This window comes from Amblyomma mixtum, chromosome 3 (genome assembly GCF_055824585.1).
Source record: "Amblyomma mixtum isolate Tamu chromosome 3, ASM5582458v1, whole genome shotgun sequence".
Lineage (NCBI taxonomy): Eukaryota > Metazoa > Arthropoda > Arachnida > Ixodida > Ixodidae > Amblyomma > Amblyomma mixtum.
The window spans coordinates 102,880,936-102,897,692 of NC_143014.1; the positions used below are offsets into that span (position 1 = coordinate 102,880,936).

Below are 16,757 nucleotides of genomic sequence, written 5' to 3' on the forward strand. Positions count from 1 at the left end.
ATGCTGGGCATGTACCGCCATGTGGCTCCAGCTGAAGCGTGCTCCATAGATTGACAATTCTTTTGCGGTGGCAAAAGTGCGCCTAAACAACTAAACAAAATTTCTCAACACTGTAAAGTAAAAAGGCGCGGTCTGTCAGAGTTGGCTGAAGACAAAATCCCGATGCTCAAATCCGAAGACTCGCATGTTGGGCCTACGAGGTCTGGAATAAACTATGACGAAACTTCGAAGAAACTGATCGAAACATCTTATGATTTCTCTTTCATTGCCTTTTCTTTTTTTAATACAACTGCTCTACAGTTTTTCTCAAATTCATCATTTAATTGATCGCAATGATAATGTTCGGACACGCACCTGTAGGACACACACATACTATATCCTCAGCATATGTGAACAAATATGTACCATTGTTACCTTGCAAGCGGTAGCAAGATAGTTACAGTTCGCATCAAGTTTGACAGAGTCAGCCAAAGCTACCTCCCGGTTGTTTTCGACATAGATCGGTCAAATCTTCGTCATTTCCGGCAACGCAGAAGGACGCTATATCAGAAGTGCTTGCACAGATTTGCGCAAGGAGGGTTGCTAGAAGTAAACTACCGCATTGATGAACCTGAGTAAAGAAAGCCTTTTAGTACTCATGTCTTAAGAGGGAATCAATAAACTAGGGCGTCATATTTTGAACTTTATGGCGCAGCACTGCACCGGCATACTGAAACAAATATTTTCATGTCAAACAGTGCCATGGATCATGTGGCATAGTCTATTTAGTCATTATTAAAGAGCGGCTTTTGCACCTCCATACCTCCTCTTTAGTTCCTGGAACCACTCAACTAATTTCTAGGCTGTTATTTACATAACGACGTCGAAGGCCCAGCGATTTCTGGTGCTGAATCCTTCCGCATCACAATAAATGAAAGTTACTTACCAAGAACACAGCTTAAAATTTCTTTTTATTTTTCTTTTTTCTTACGATGGTTTCCGCTGCAGGCACGCAGAAAGAAGTTCCAGGAGGTCGCCGTATGGCGTTTCTCGTTGAATGTGTTTCACTACACAACGGCACAGCTGCTGCCAAAGTCTGTAGTCGAGAGTATAGACTTGAGAAACCTCGCAGATCCAACCTTGCAAGAGCACAACCATTCGCTCCGTCCCGCGGGCGCCGCGATTTGCAGCCGCTATCGCTCTACCATCAACGCGTGTACACGTCCGTTTCGGCACACGATGGCATGCAGGTAAAACAGAAGCGTCGGTTCGACTGATGCACCACCCTCTCTCTTTGCTTTGTCGCGTGCAGGGAAGGGTTTCCACTGCTGCAGAGGTAAAGCCTCAAATAAATAAATAAAGCCTAAGACGAAATGCTTGATTTTCGTTCATCAGGATGGATACAGTGCAATACCTTCTTTTCTTTCCATTCTTCTACCATCCTTCACGCCCAGAGGCGAGTCCAGCTTCAGGCAATGAAAAGGGAATCAAAGGAATAGAATGGGAGTAGAACTCTTACATTACCGCCCAACCAGGTTTGCCACATGCATGGAAAAGCACAGGGCTGCAGTTTAGTGCAGTGCAGTGTTAACGATCATTGCAGTTGCACGGCACATGCAAACAGCTCTGTAGCGTCAACTTTATAGTAGCGCTCGTCGACAGTGCTATGAGCATCCCACCCAATTTTAACATTTCCATAGAGAAATACCAATCTACTTCAAGGTCGGGTTGCATGTTGCCTATGCAGTTCAGTTTGCTCAGCGGCAGATACACAAAAATAGAGAGCATAGAGCATATTCCCTAGACGTTTCCAAGGACCCAACGCTAGAAACCGAATGACGGGGATTTGGACCCAGCGTCTCTCCGCCCCTGAGCGTGGGCGTAGCATTTAAGAAAGCTTTCATCTGCGGCGCCGACCGCCCCAGTGACCTTCTCTGCCAGTACGGACGGAGAGTCTCATGCACCAGAGGGCGTCAGACAGGGTCGTGCATGCTTCAGCTCAGCCCATCGCACGCGATAAACAGGTACGCCAACCGGCGAGACGCTACTTGAAGTGGAACGGTATTGTTCGAAGCAATGCTAGCGTTGCAGTACTTCCCTGATGGCAACGACGCGACTAGCTGGCCAGACGCCGCGCTTCTGTAGGCTGCACATGGATGAGAACTGCGTAGTAGGGTTTCCGCAAACCACCATGGGCAACCTTATCTTTTAGCCTTACTATAATCTCCTTCCTTATGCCTTTAGACAATATTAATGTACCGAAAAATTTCAAGCACTTACCTTCATCGTGCGACCAGTGACCAGCTGCAGTAGATGACTGGGTTGATTCGAGGCTGAGGCGAAGTGTACTCTGTAGGGACTGGCCTCTGTAGCTTCCAGCCGTAGCTCTGCAGCAGCTCACATTCGCCCCTCAAACGCCAAGTCTTCTATTTTCACCTTTGAGCCTATGCAATATGAGGAAACTTTCTTCTCTCTTTCCTGCTAGAAAACAAAACACCATGTCTGGCACTACCTCGAACATGTTGCTAACTGATGTGAAAGCCGGATTTTGGCTGGTGTAAACAAAAACATAAACATAAATCGGCTATTTGCGGTCGTGCCTTTGTACAGAGTATGTCCAGACTTATGACAGAGATTAGCAAACATGAGTATTGAGGCATTGTTCGCTGTTACGTGTAGGAAAGAGCTAACAATGGAATATAGCCGAAGTACCGCACGATGCAGCGCCAGAGTGTATACTAGAAAGAAGTTACGCGCCTTAAACGCCAAGAATCTTCAATTGTTTCCCGCGTCTTATGCCTCCCACAGCGTGCGCATCAAAGAAGAAATACAAACATTCAAGCCACACATTTGATGTCAGATCTGTGTGTCAGGGGCCTGTATTTTGTACTTTTTTTCAGTTTAGTTATTTTTATTTTTCGTTGCTTCTCAGCGCCATCTCTGATGCCGTAGTCAGCAACATACATTATTGGTTATCTAGTAGCCGTGGTGTAACTAGGGGCAGCGAGAGATGAGAGAAGGCTAAAGAATGAATCGATAAAAACAGCGTCGCTGTGGCCACAGCTTGTGCCATGGTGTGGCATGGTGTAGCATGTATGACATGGTATGGTATGGTACTGTATGGTATGGTATGTTATGGTATGGTATGGTATGGTATGGTATGGTGTGGTGCGGTATGGTATGGTATGGTATGGTATGGTATGGTATGGTATGGTATGGTATGGTATGGTATGGTATGGTATGGTATGGTATGGTGTGGTGCGGTATGGTGTGGTGTGGTGTGGTCTTGAGGCCTAACGTGGCGATTTAGAGGCAGTCGTTCGCCACGCACTACCACTCCGCGGATGCAGCGTCTTCGCTCGCTGACCTCGGAGGGGTTCGTGTTCGATTGGGAACAGAAGGAGGGAGACAAAGCGCGTACACTCAGCAGCTACTTATTACACTTTCAAATAATATACAGAGCGGGCCAGCTAGCTGCAAAACATCAACAAGGAACTCTTCAGAACGAGAAGGCCACGCAAGAAGGGATTCCGACTTACTGGCTCTGCAGGGGGTGCGACTTCAGCGTTATCGGCGGCGAACGTTTACACGTGCCGAGAATGACGGCCGGGTCTCCCCGTGCGCCCCGCATTCTTGGAGCAATGCTATCCCCGGGCATTTGCCTTCTTCCTGTCCTCTCTCTGTCCTTTTACTCACTCTAGCCGCAGCTCAGCTGCTTCAGGTTTCGATGGCAGATGCCGCAGATAGCCCTTCCGTTTTTATTTTATCAATAAAGAATCACGAATAATAATAATTTTCCGGGGGAGGCGGCGAGAGCGCGCGTTTGCTGCGCTCGCTTCGCTGCCCGGAACCCGAAGTCCAACGGCAGGGCGCATGATCTTCCCGTGCGCTTGCCGCGCGAGGGGACGAGAGCGTGGGGCCACAACCCCTCGCAACGTTGGCCGAATTCCGAAGACTCACCGGCTCCGGGGAATTCCGCGTAGCCGTCCAGGTGGCACCACCGTCGCTGCTTCCGCTTCCCCAAAGAGAGCTAGCACCCTTGTCCTACCGGCGCTGTCCCGACGCATGATGGCGATGATGATTGTCGGCCACGTCGATGCGGAGCGGAAAGCAGGTTTTCCGCAGTTCAACAACGTTCAGGAGCTTTTCACTTGGGCTATGAGGGACGTCGTATGAGGGAACTCCACACCAAGCGTGGCAGTATCTGTTTCCCAGTAGAAATGGAAGCATTATTAAGATTTAGCTCCTGCTACCGGACGGCCATTGCTGCCGCAATGTTTAAAGTAGGTAGATTTAACAAACGACTGCACCCATGTAATATCATATGACGTAATACCATATGATCATGGTAGGAAACTGTCCGAAGTGTCAGTAATTCATAAGGCGCAAAAACTTCCGTGAAGATGCTGCTACTACGCAGTTGATGCTCGGAGTATGAACCCGTTGTCTATGAATGTGATCGAAGCCCCATATACGCGCGATTGATAGTTTCCTGAAATGCATGGTCAATGAACGGCTCATCCTCACATATATAGTAGAGAACGTAGTGATAAGTTATATGAACTCAAGTTTTGCGCGATATGAAAACAAAGCGCGATATAGGGCGTTGCACTATCCGAGGTATTCATGCGACTTCACGGCCGCCATTTTGTTCAACAGCGTACAGGTTTAGCAGTACAAACCGGAGCAGGTTGCGATAATACGACCAGATATTCTGGCAGCCTTTCGCCTTGCTACATGCTGCAAAATGGCTGCCACTGTGACGGCAATGCATAATCCCTATAGTTCGCATGTGTCATTTGCTCGGTGAAATAGAACGTTGCATGCTGAATACCGAAGGCAATGTCCTGAAGATTTTTAGATATGTAGACGATTTTTTAGTAATTTTAAAGAAAAGTGACCAAGGCCGGTATGAGAGAACTGCGGTGATTATTTCAGAACAATTTGGACAACATGGAAAAGGGCTCTCTTTTACGTATGAGTTGCCTGTGCTTAACTGCCTCCAGTTTTTCGACCTGAACATCATGCACGGAGAAAAGTGTGTATGCTGGTGCTGCCGCCCTAGAGCCAAGAAAGATTTTTTGCCTTTTGATTCGGCCCAATCAAAAACTGTTAAGAGGGCTATTGCGACCCTTTCTCTAGAATCCGCACTTTGCAAGAGAGCTTTCGGGGCGAGGTAGCCAGACTGCGAAAAGCAGGGTTCCCTGATCACGTGTTGACAACTGTGACCGAGGCACTCCTACAGAAATTTAAGAGTAGGCAAAAAAAGACACGCAGAAAAGAAAGACCCGGGAACGCCAAACCAGTGGTTATGCTACACATCCACAAGGTGTCCCATAACCTAAAAAGTGTGGGAAACAAGTACGGCGTTCCGATGGTGTTCTCTGCGCTTTGTAAACTGGCCAAGATGTGCTCTAAAGTCAGCAGTAGTGGCCCTGCAACATCCGGTTGTGGAAAAAAAAAAAAACACGCTAAGCCCTTTGTCCGGTGTGCCACGGGTGTAGTCTATGAGATCCCCCTTTCTTGTGGCAAAGTGTACGTTGGCCAGACAGGGCGTTGTGTTAACGAACGTGCCAGGGAACACGAACGAAGTTTGGGAAACGCATCAGACTCAAGCACGAATCTATCCGCCCATTGCCGTTCTTATAAGGACCTAAACGATCATAACTGTGAGTTACGGCTTGACAAGATCAAAATTCTAACCAGGAGCAAAGATAGATTAGCTCGGGAATTATCCGAAGCATTTTTTATCAAGGCAAGAGGCGACATGTGTGTCAGCACCACCTCCGGCTCCCTGCATGCCAGCGAATTCAGACTGCTTGAAAATAAGGGATGAAATGCGTTCTCCTCACCTTAATCTACCTTTGCTGTCATCATTGAGAAGGAAAAAAAGCGAGCCCACTTTACTCTTGTCCCCCGTCCCGTTTTCTTGGCCTTTCGTTCTGTGGTCAGTCGTAGATGCGCATGTGCTCACAGTCGTCTTTTCTTATATGTTCTACGAAAAACGCGTTCAATAAACATAGTTGGAGTCAGCGCCCGTCCTGTCATGTCCTCTGTGTATTCGTCTTAAAAGTTAGCGCTGCTTAAATTTGAAGAAAAGAAAAATGAATACCGAGTGTTTCAGCGAACATTTTTTCAAAAATGCTTAAGATAGGGGGTTCTAAATAGAAATGAAATCTTTTAAATTTAAATTACCACAATCTGATTGTTGGCACCAAAGAGGAATTCGATTCCACGTACAATGCAATGCCATATCAGCTTTCGAAAAAGAGAAAAAAATCATTCTCTGATGCTCTGCGCGCTAGGAAATCAAGCGCTTTTTTCCGCACAGAAGCAAAACAGCGTATCAAGCGCGCAGGTAGCGTTGTGCAAACGTAACGTCCGCTGATGACATGCGCAGTTCCTATGCTTCGCCGAATTTGAACTGCTTGAGCTGTTGTACCGCGTCAGAAAAAAAAAGAGTATATAGTCATATCGTCAACTGCGTGGTCGTCATTCAAAGCGACGAAGTAAAAGAAGCGTAATGGATCGACACACATCCATAGTGTAATGGATCGACACACAATCGACAGATCAAATTTGTTGCCGTAGACATCGACACACGTCATCAGCGGACGTTAACCGATCTTTGTGCGTGCCTCATGCACTCAGTTTTAGTTTGATGAGGAAAAAAGTGTCGAATTTACTTGCGCTGCAATGCTCTATTGAACTGGTTTTTCTTCGTTTCAAAAACTAATACGGCTTCGCCTTGTCTCTGGATTCGAATTTCCCATTGATACTAACCATTAAGCTCTGCTTATTAAAACTTAATTAGTGATTTTTGGTCGATTAGCTACCTAATTAGGATGACTTTCATAGTAAATTACATGCGCCATGGCTGACAGTTTGTTGTTGAAAAGAGTTTCTGTCTATTTGAAACCTCCTGTATATTATTAGGAATATTTGATAGTGATCACTGATAGTGTTTGCTGATGCTGTCGGCCACCTCGCTGGTTAAATGGTGTTAATGTATAGTGACACGCCATTGTTCGACGGCTATCTTCTCTATCCCGCGACGATCTATTCCATAACAGCATAACGGGCTGTTCATTGGCATTGCTGCATTTTGCTACGTGCGTCGTATTGAGCGACTTTATTGTTTCGGCACTATCCAGGAAAGGTTTTCTGAACAACTCGAGGGGACAGTAGAAAACACCGCATGGACCGATGCCGGGTATATCCGCGTGCAAAGGAGCAAGGAAACGAGGGAAAAATTGTGAATGAATGGCTGATACTCCTTGTAGTGCTTTAAGTACCGCCTGGAAGAGATATAAGTCCTTAAAGGCGTTCTCAGAATCATGCTGTTCGGTGACGCTAAGGGATTGGAAACGTCAAAAAAAACAAAAACAAATATAGCCTCACAGGGTGTCGAAACGCTACCAAGCAACCCCTGATTTGTTGTGGCCAATTTCATTCACCCCCTCATTTCCAGTCACATGGATTTTAGCGCATCACGAGCACTGAATTCTCTTTTTACCAGCGATATTCGCTTGGAAAGAAATAAGCCAGTGAAACTTCGGGCAGTGTTGCAGGACTATCTCAGTCCTTAACCAAGAAGCACCTCCTATTCACAGTGTTCGCGAGATTTCCGTGAAAGAGAGAGCAAGAGAGAGCAAGAGCAACAAAGCAAGAGAGATGCCTTCTTGTTTCCTCTATAGCACGCGCGCGAGCTTGCTTTGTATTGTAAAGAAGGTTCGCGCTTCGGTAAGTATGCGGAACCCGGACGCCAGCACGACCTAGGGACGCAAGGACGCTGAAAAACTACGCGCTTTCCGGTTTAACTGTTTATCGGGAACTGGGCTAAGCGGCGCGCGCCTGCTTCGCGTGAGGCAGGAAAATAAAAAAAAAATTAACGAAAAGCGAAAACGCGGTAGTCGTGTTTTACAAAGTGACAGGCGAAGAATGACAAGAGCGGAGAGAGAGAGAGAGCACGCAAACAACAGCAGCGCCAAGAAGAAGAAGAAACGGGGAAGACCGTGCAGAGGTGCCGGCGCCGCCGTGTCCTTCCCTTTACTCGCGCGGCAATTAAGCGGCCCCTGTTGCGAGCCCGCGCACTGTAGTCATGATGAGCGGCGGCCGCGGCAGAAGCAGCAGCAAGAGAGATCGCGTACACCCGGCTCTGCGGTCTCCGCATGCATGCACGCGGCAGTGGCGGAGTGACGTGCGGGCACACCCGGTGTTCGGTGGCTTCTATTTCGGCGCCCGGCAGGTCGGCTCTTTCCCTTTCTGTTACAGTTTTCTCTAGGTCAGTTCCCGGCTGGAGGAGCGGACGCTTCCTCCTCCCGCTATATAAGCGCCACGCGGCCCACCGCGGCATGCCAGTCGCTTCTGCTGACGGGTCCTGCAGCGACAGAGCACAGTGCCGCGCGCATCGCGTGCATCATCTCCTCTTTGCCGCCGTGCACTCGGGTTCGGCTCTTCGCTGGTGGTCAGCAGCCCCTTCTTGGACGCCGGGTTTTGTTATCGGCTCCGTCACCGACCAAGCACCATGAGAGGCGTGGTGAGTGGGAACCCTCTCCTCCGTCTGTTCCGGTGATGCCGTCGGAGGTTGTTCGGCGCTGTTGGAGGGCATCGCGCGCGGAATCGAACGGTCGAAGGCGGCTTTATTTTTTCTTCTTCGTTTGGATGTGTGTGCGCGTTAAAAGAGGAAAAAAGGTAATGCTTCTTAAATGGGGATGTTTTACAGCGCTGTTTGGTCTAACAGCGCTCGTAAACGAGTGGGAACGTGGATAACGTGCAGTCCGGAGCTCCTGGTGTTTATAGCTGTATGGCACCAGTGAGAGAAAGCGACTTTTTGTTGGTACTGCCCTAACCACTCGCACCTAGCTCTTGTGACTTTGTTACCGAGAAAGTCACTCATCGTTTTTTTCAAAAGATCAAAGACGAACAAAAAATTATGGCTGGCCACGGACACAGGTGCCCTCTCAGGTGGGCATAACTCCTTGTTTCTGAAAGCCTCATGGTGGGAACCTTAAGCTACTCTAGCTGGATTACAGACTAGATTGTGGGGACAGGGATAGCCTGCGGAAGCTCGCGTTCTTATTAGTCCTACGCACTCGCTTGTTAATTTATGTCTTTGCATGCTTCACGCAAAGGAATCCCGACAGTATAAGTTTTGATTTTCGTATCGTTTATGCCATTTGAGCTGTCATGGGGAAATGCTGTGATTGTGCAAGTATAGCTTCCTTGTTCACTCTGTGTTTCACCTTACAATTGACCGAATACAAAGGCTTCAGCGTTGAGTAGCGTCTTGGGTCGGTGCCTTCACTGAACGAGAATACTGGCAGTGAAAACAGCGATCCGGTCTAAGCCCTTCTCATTCGTGTAATTGTTACCTTCAGTCACAACTCAGACTTAAGTATAGTGATGGAAATGCAAAGCAAAGGAAACACAAACAAACAAGATCACTGAAATGTCGCGGTAAAGTGCACGGACACACCAAGGGGTGGATTGCGGTGATTCCAAGCAAAATAACTGCGAGAAAGAAAAGGCGAAAACCTAAAGAAAACGTGATCCAAAATAAGGTGGCTGTTTCTATTCAGCTGCCGAAAACGAACCGGACGCATCTTTACGTCTTTCACATTCGGAATTATTCTTCAAGGTCAAGTCGTCAGATTTAACATCGTCCTATCTGAAAATACAGCACTGTTAATGTGCACACTTCACCAGCGCGCAGCTCAACATACCCTCACGGGTGGCGGAGTTATTTCGCTGTCAAGGTCATGGGATCAAATGCGTCATCCAGCCCTCCACTAACAGCGTCTCTGATAGTCCGCGTTCAGATTCGGTTCGTTAAGCCACATCTACCATACGGTATCATGCCACATCTGGCCAGAGTAACAGCCGTATCACAGGAGTGAATTTCGTGAACCGAGCACTCAGTGAAGGGTGAATTGATCAAAATCCGCGCCGCGCTCTTGATCGTCGCCATCCACTTGGTTTGGTTCGGTTTATTGGGGTTTAACGTCCCAAAGCAACTCAGGATATGAGGGACGCCGTAGTGAAGGGCTCCGGAAATTTCGACCACCTGGGGTTCTTTAACGAGCACTGACATCGCACAGTACACGGGCCTCTAGAATTTCGCCTCCATCGAAATTCGGCCGCCGCGGCCGGGATCGAACCCGCGTCTTTCGGGTCAGCAGCCGAGCGCCGTAACCACTCAGCCACCGCGGCGGGACTCACCAGCAACTTCATGCGGAATAACCGGGCTTTTCACACCTGTACGGTACATCTGCTAGCAAATATCGTTGGAAAAGGAGGGCAAATTTTTGTACGCTCGCGTATCATTCGCGCGCATGGTTTTGGCGATGTGCGCGCACTCATTATTACACCAGACTTGTACGTAACGCGTTACAAGTAATTGATTACTTGTAATAAACTACATTTTCTCCTAATTTTGTAATGCGCCGATTACTTTTTGTAAGCTGTAACGTTCTCCATTAGCGAATTATTTTTTCGGTATCCGATAGGAAGGAACCTGTTAAATTTCGTTTCCAAAAGCAAGTTGAAACGAGTGGTACAACTTCGCGAACCTGAACTCGGGGGCAAACACGGTGTAGGACGGTATCCCCTCGCGGTAGGGCGATAGTGGTCGAGCTGCGGAGAAGCTACGCGCGTCAGGATCCCCGCAGAAGCCCGAGTTGCCTGGATTCGCTAGCCCCGTGTTCCGAGCTTCGCGTGTTGCATTTCACCACGACGGCGCAATGGAATGTCGTGCTTTATGAGCACGATCTTTGTGGCCTCAACAACGCCGAAGCGCTGTGCTTTGCGTAACTTCAAGGCGATGCGCAAGGTCTTCGTGTGTTAAAGGAACGATACCGAGATACTCTTCAGTGTCGCTAATGACCTCTTCACAAGAAAACGCAAAAAAAAAATGCTGAAGAAACCTTTGAAAAACAACTACAGGGGAAATTGCCAGCATATGTACTACAACAGACTGTGGATCATGCAAGCCGCACCAGCTAAATCTCGTCCCTGCATACTTGTGCTATGCTGATAATAGATGGATGAAAATAACGTAAGTGACTACTTCTTTGTATATTGTTCAGTTACTTTTCATGGGCTGTAATTAACCACTGAAATAAGCTACACTTTAGATGAAGTAATTGTAATTGTAATCGATTGCTTGGTTTCTGTAATGTGTACAAGACTGTTTCGCACCTACAGAACGATTGGAAACGATAACATAGATATTACAGCATAGATAACCAGAAATAACTTAGAAAAAAGCGCGCGACAGGACAGGGCTGCTTATAGATTGGCAGCATCAACCAAGCGTTAAAACGGGAACGCCCTCTCATCTGTATGACTAGCATCAAAGCCTATAGTAGTTATGTCTATCTGGTGTTACAGTACTGCGCGCATGTAGCAGGCGTGCCGTGGACGGGCGAAATAAAGGGGTCCAAGGCGACAGAATCGTCAAGCTGCGGTCTCGCTATGACAAGGTGTCCCATCAAGGCGAGCGCTTTACCCACCTCAGGTTCGTAGTCGTTGCTCTGATATTTTATGGATACAGATACACAAGAAAAGATCAGAAAATTAAAGCAAAGTTTAGCGGACATTTTTTTCTTTAACGTGGACGCATTTTTCGCGTGCAGGAGTGGGGGCATCTGATAGTAATTCGTGTTGCAAAACTTGTTGAGATTTGCGTTCGAGTCAACAATATCCGCGGCAGCACCGACTTTCTTTCAGTGCTTTCCTACTCTTCCTTTAAGCGTAGCCAGAAGTCCAGACGTCAAAGAAACGCAACTATTGCGCTTCCGAAGCAGGCATATATGTCACTTGAAGAATGTGTCACCAAACGGCTTATAATGGTTCATCTTCCGCAACTAGCGCAACTCTCACACAGCACCGTCCTGATGAGCGAAGCCTGTTCTGACCACGGCTTCGTCAACAGGAAGTTGCAGTTGTGTGTCACCACAGAAAGTTCAAGGCAGCGCCTGGCGTTGAGCGCAATTTAAGAGAAGTCGTAATTACGTATAACCAGCTTCTCAAGCTCATACGCGGAGAAAAATATCTAGCGAAAGGGCATAATGTCGCGTTCTCTCTCTCTCTATCTCTTTTATCTCGTTAGTGAAAGCATCGCGCCGTAGGGGGCACCCTAAGGCGATCATTTGCCTTCCGCAAAGCATTTCTTTTTCGCACGAAGGAAAGGGTGCATAAAGATTTACTGCGCATACTAAGGCCCGTTGGCCTAAGGGGAAGGTAGTGAGGCGCGATGGGATAATTGCGAAGACACGAGATAGCAACAACCAAGCTGTGGCTACTTGTAGGCATGGACATAACACTGTAATCACGCACTCCCCACCATATTTATGCGATAATTCTGGAGTTGCAGAACATAACGCCAAGGGCACTGCGTTGTTATCAGAGAAGAATTACAGAGATGACAAGGGATAAATGACCCGTCTGTCAGGGGCCTGTTCACGTGCGCACAAAAGTTACGCTATTAGGACGCAGTACGTATTCGCTCATTACGACGCCGGCTTTTCCAGCTCTTTAATGGTTGATACGGTTAAGTAACACGTGCGCATCTGATTATCGGCGTAAAAACATCAACACTATAGACAATGCCAGCGTTTTTGTATTGTCTGCGTCAAGGTGCATTCTTGAATGCTCAGTATTTTATTTCCAAAATATTTCTCATAGTTTAACGGGAAAGTCAATCATCAGCAACGAGGAGTTATGATCAAACGATAATGTTGCACGAAATTATTAATTTTGTGCAAAGCGTAAAGACCTGATTATCAAATCAGCCTCCATTTCTGAAGATATAGTACCTATAAAAGTACCCGTGATTTAGTAGCACATTGGCTTCTATGCTGTACTGATGGACTGTATGTTCCTGTTGAAACTCTCGGTATTCTTTTAAGGTAAGCGACAAAATATATCATGGCATTTCAAGCAGACTGAAAGAAATCATGGTTTTCAGAATGAGCATGTGCCAAATGATTGTCCATTTTAATTAGTTGGAGGTTATTGTAAATGAGCTGATGGTCACTCCATCTGTAGAATGATTCACGACGACCTTTTCAACGGGGGCTTCTTGCGGTGTACATTTTTAATTTCATTGGGTTCCTTGTATAACTGCCCCGATTTTGGTCTAGATAAATTTGAGCTTTATCAGCGCATATTTATACTTTTGTAATTACTTTTCCTCCATTTTATCAGGGTAACTTTGATACGTGCTAGATTATGGGCGCATAATCATTGTGCATTTTGTCCGTGCCTCCTTTGAACGTGATCCTATGCGATGATACGTGTAGTTTCTTGTGGGACTTCATTTTTTATGAGTTGTATATTGTGTGTCTGATATTCTTCGCTGCATGACTGATAAGCAGGACATACTCGAAGTGTAGGCTCGAGACGTACGTAATCTCAGGTGTGCAACGTTTCCCCATTGGTTTACCTTTATACGAAACAAACAAGCACAAAAGCGATGGAGGTAATCGAGAATGGCAAAGGGAGAGCTAGAAAAATGGAAGCAACGAATGAGGTCTTTAGATGTGAGACTGCTGGCACAAATCATGACACTCAAAAAGTCGCAGATTGGCAGGTGCTGGCCAACCTCTGTGGTCCTGTTTCTTACTCAGCTTTGCTGGACGCCTTGCTTCTCTTACTTTGTAAAAGCAGTGGCAATCCGAATACATCTGCCGAAAGGGCGTGCCTTGAAAACAGTCGAAAACAATATATTTAAGGCTGGTTTTTGAAGCCGTGGCCGTGCATTGCATAAATATCTGCCGTAGGTCAAAGTTTCCCACGACGTCATAACCCGCGGCAGAAATTCGCTTGCGCACAGAGTCCTCTGGATCTGAACAGAAACGGAAGATACGGAGGAAAAACTCGAGTACGGAGGAGGAGGCGTTCGGAGGGTGGCGCAACTGAACTCTTACTGAACAGCGTACTGATCTAGAAACTGCGCTTAGGCGTCATGAATATATAAAAAGTAATTTGTCGGCAGCAAGCAAAACACATGAAAAAATGCGTCTCCAAGATTGTGCGGGAATGAAAATGTAATTACTGAAATATTTACGAAGTACTAAAGTAGGTTTGCAGCGGCGACTAATAAAAAAAAAAGTAAATAAAACGCAAGCATTCCGTGAAGCAGAGAAGTTACAAAACCCTGGATGGTTAGGTGCATCTATTTGTGTACCAGCGCTCGCAGCCATCATGGAGCGCCTCCGTCTACCGCTTTGTTTTCAGTGACGAAATGAGGAGGACTGGAGAAGGGAGCGGAAAAGAAAAACAGGTTGCATTTTCTTTCGCGCCCCGGGGCACCGCGATACGCGAAAGCGCAACTCGTTTTCGGCGGTCGTACGATGACAACCGTTAGAGTCGTCTCTTCTTTCTTTCTCTCTCTCTTTCTTTTTTTGAGGAAATTGGAGGCACGTTGCAAATACGAGTAGAGTAAAACAAACACTGCACCTGCCGGTTACTCGCATGAGAGGCTCGGAAAGCGCTCCATTTCCTCCGTCTTCCCTTGGGCGCCTTCAACTTTTTAAACATGCAGCAAAAGAGAAATTTCGGCGGGCTGCTTTGGAGAACGGCAAAACCACACGGCGAAAGGACGAGAAGGAAAAACAAAAATGGCACTTGTCAAGAGAACGGCTCGTTGTGTGCAAACGCGAAAGAGATAACAGCCACTGTTGGACAGACAAATGCCTCTGGCACCCGCGCGCAGACTCAAATGGAGATCAGACAATAAACCAACAAAGAAGAAAGAAGAAACACGTGCAAGAAAAGAAGTGTTCCAGTGAAAAGAAACAAGCGGCAGAAGCAAACAAGACAGCTTGAAAGGTTCCTCGGGGGTCGTCAGAGAAAATTGCCCGCCAAACAGCGTTAGGAATGCGCGGCTGCAAGGAACGAAAAACGAAAGCGCGTCATTTTTTTTTCTCCCTCCCCCTCTCTCCTTGAGCGAGGTTCCCGTCTTGGAGCACGGAATAAGGACGGCCGGTGCACGTGCTTCATGCTGTTCCTCTTCCCCCAGCGAGGGCCACGCGCGGCAGCAGCTGCTGCCTGGGGCGCATCATGCTTCGCTCCCTCGCGGTGATAGAAAAAGATGATGGTGGTGGTGTGTGCGTTCTCTTTTGGCATCGCCAAGGTGAAGGCCGGCGATACGCCAATCACGCAGGGTCAGCGACTCCTACATCGCGTACTATACTACGCGCCTGTGAAAGAGGAGGTAGCGGAAAGTCAGGAATTGGACAGCCGGGTTCCCCCCCCTCCGCGCCGCCGAACGTGCCGTATAACCCGGTCTTGGCTGCTTCCCCCCACCTCTGCCTGCCCCCTCCACCCTTTGCGGGGTCTTGAATTTGGGTTATCCGCGGACCAGCGAATCTTATGCAGATCCACGCCTCGCTGTTTAGTAGCGTCTCCCCCGTACACCCTCTCCCCGTTTCGTGTTGGTTCGTTACTGTTCGCGGCGGCGAGGTGTTCGGACGAGCGCTGGATGCCGCCGAGCTGCGCTGGGGACGCGAAACGGGTTCTATGTGCTCGCTGGCTAAGCGGCCGCCGCTGTAGCCGCGCCGATCGGCGGCCTGTCAGACGCCCAGGGGGAGATGGCTCGGCTCGTAGCTTCGCGTCCAAATGTGCCATTTAGAATGATACCGTGACCGCGGCATCTATTATTTAGGAAATATCCCCGGTCATGCGGCGCGATGCCTATCGGGACGAAAACGCGCCGAATGGCGTTCGCAAACAGCTGTCACGAATGGGCTGAATATCACGGCCTCAATAGTGGCCCAGAGATTGCGTCTGCCAACAAGACGCGCTTTATTGTGGAGATGACGGCCTGCCCGTTGCACTCCTTTCGGCCTGAGGCGGCCGCCATTCACGTTCCGCATGCCGCAAAGGTCGCCCATTCACGCGGAGTCGAGGGCTCGAATTTGTCAATAGCCGCGGATTCTTTCACTACTGGTGCACATTCGGCGAGCTACTGGAGCGTAACTGTTGTGCACTGCCGGCACTCCGCGAAAGCGAAAAGAAAAAGGATGCGCTAGTTTTTCGGAGATGCAGTCGATCATGTTAGCAGCGACATCGAGTCTAGAGAAGACCCACGAAGCGATGTGTGGAACTGCGTGCCAAAGAAAAAAAAAAGGCAGGTGGACCACCTGCCTTTTCACTCACGCAGCTTTGTGTCATGATCACAACCGGCTCACGATGGCAAGTGGCAACCTGCCCAGTGGACTGTGAGCAAACTGCACATTACTGTAGGTGGCAAGTAAATTAATGATTGGTTGCGAGAGGTTGCTAGGGAAGAGCAACTTGGGCCACCCAAGCCCCGTCGGTGCCTGTCTTTGAAGCAGCCACCGGCCGGGACAGTGGCGTATCGCTTAACCGCTGCGCCAGTGCCCAGAAGTGGTACGAGGATTCCCCACGATCTATGAATGTAAAGTAGATAATGACCGTGTCTGCGAAGAGATACGCAAAGAGGACCCCAGGCTACTGCCGTCAAGTTTTTAGAGGCAGTGCCGCAGCAAGGTTCTCTCTTGCGATCCTGCATAACGAAGGCGCAAACCCGGACAAAGGGCGCAAAGTATTTATTAGTATTTGTTTAGCCTTGACGTAAGAGAAATACAGCAGCAAGCACGCACACTATTGCTGAAGTAATCGCGACAGGAACTTCTTATTTCCATCTTTGCTGTCTCCAAGAGTGCACACGGGGGCTGCGGACTTCATGTGGGTACAGTGGTTATTCAAGAAAGCAGGGGACGGTTCATTTCATGTTTTTTTTTTTTTCA

General features: G+C 48.0%; 1 protein-coding gene across 2 annotated transcripts in view; it reads left to right on the top strand.

Moving 5' to 3' along the window:
- The window catches only part of LOC149351194 (uncharacterized), a 97,233-nt gene that overhangs the window by 71,530 nt on the left and 8,946 nt on the right, over nt 1-16,757 (top strand). Inside the window, exon 1 of one of the 2 annotated variants that reach the window (XM_089576984.1) lies at nt 8,368-8,518. The exons of the other annotated variant lie outside the window; for it this stretch is intronic. Coding sequence (XP_089433110.1) covers nt 8,507-8,518 — 12 coding nt within the window. The 5' untranslated portion in view covers nt 8,368-8,506. Of the gene's footprint in view, nt 1-8,367; nt 8,519-16,757 lie in introns of those variants that run through there. 2 annotated transcript variants of the gene reach the window in all.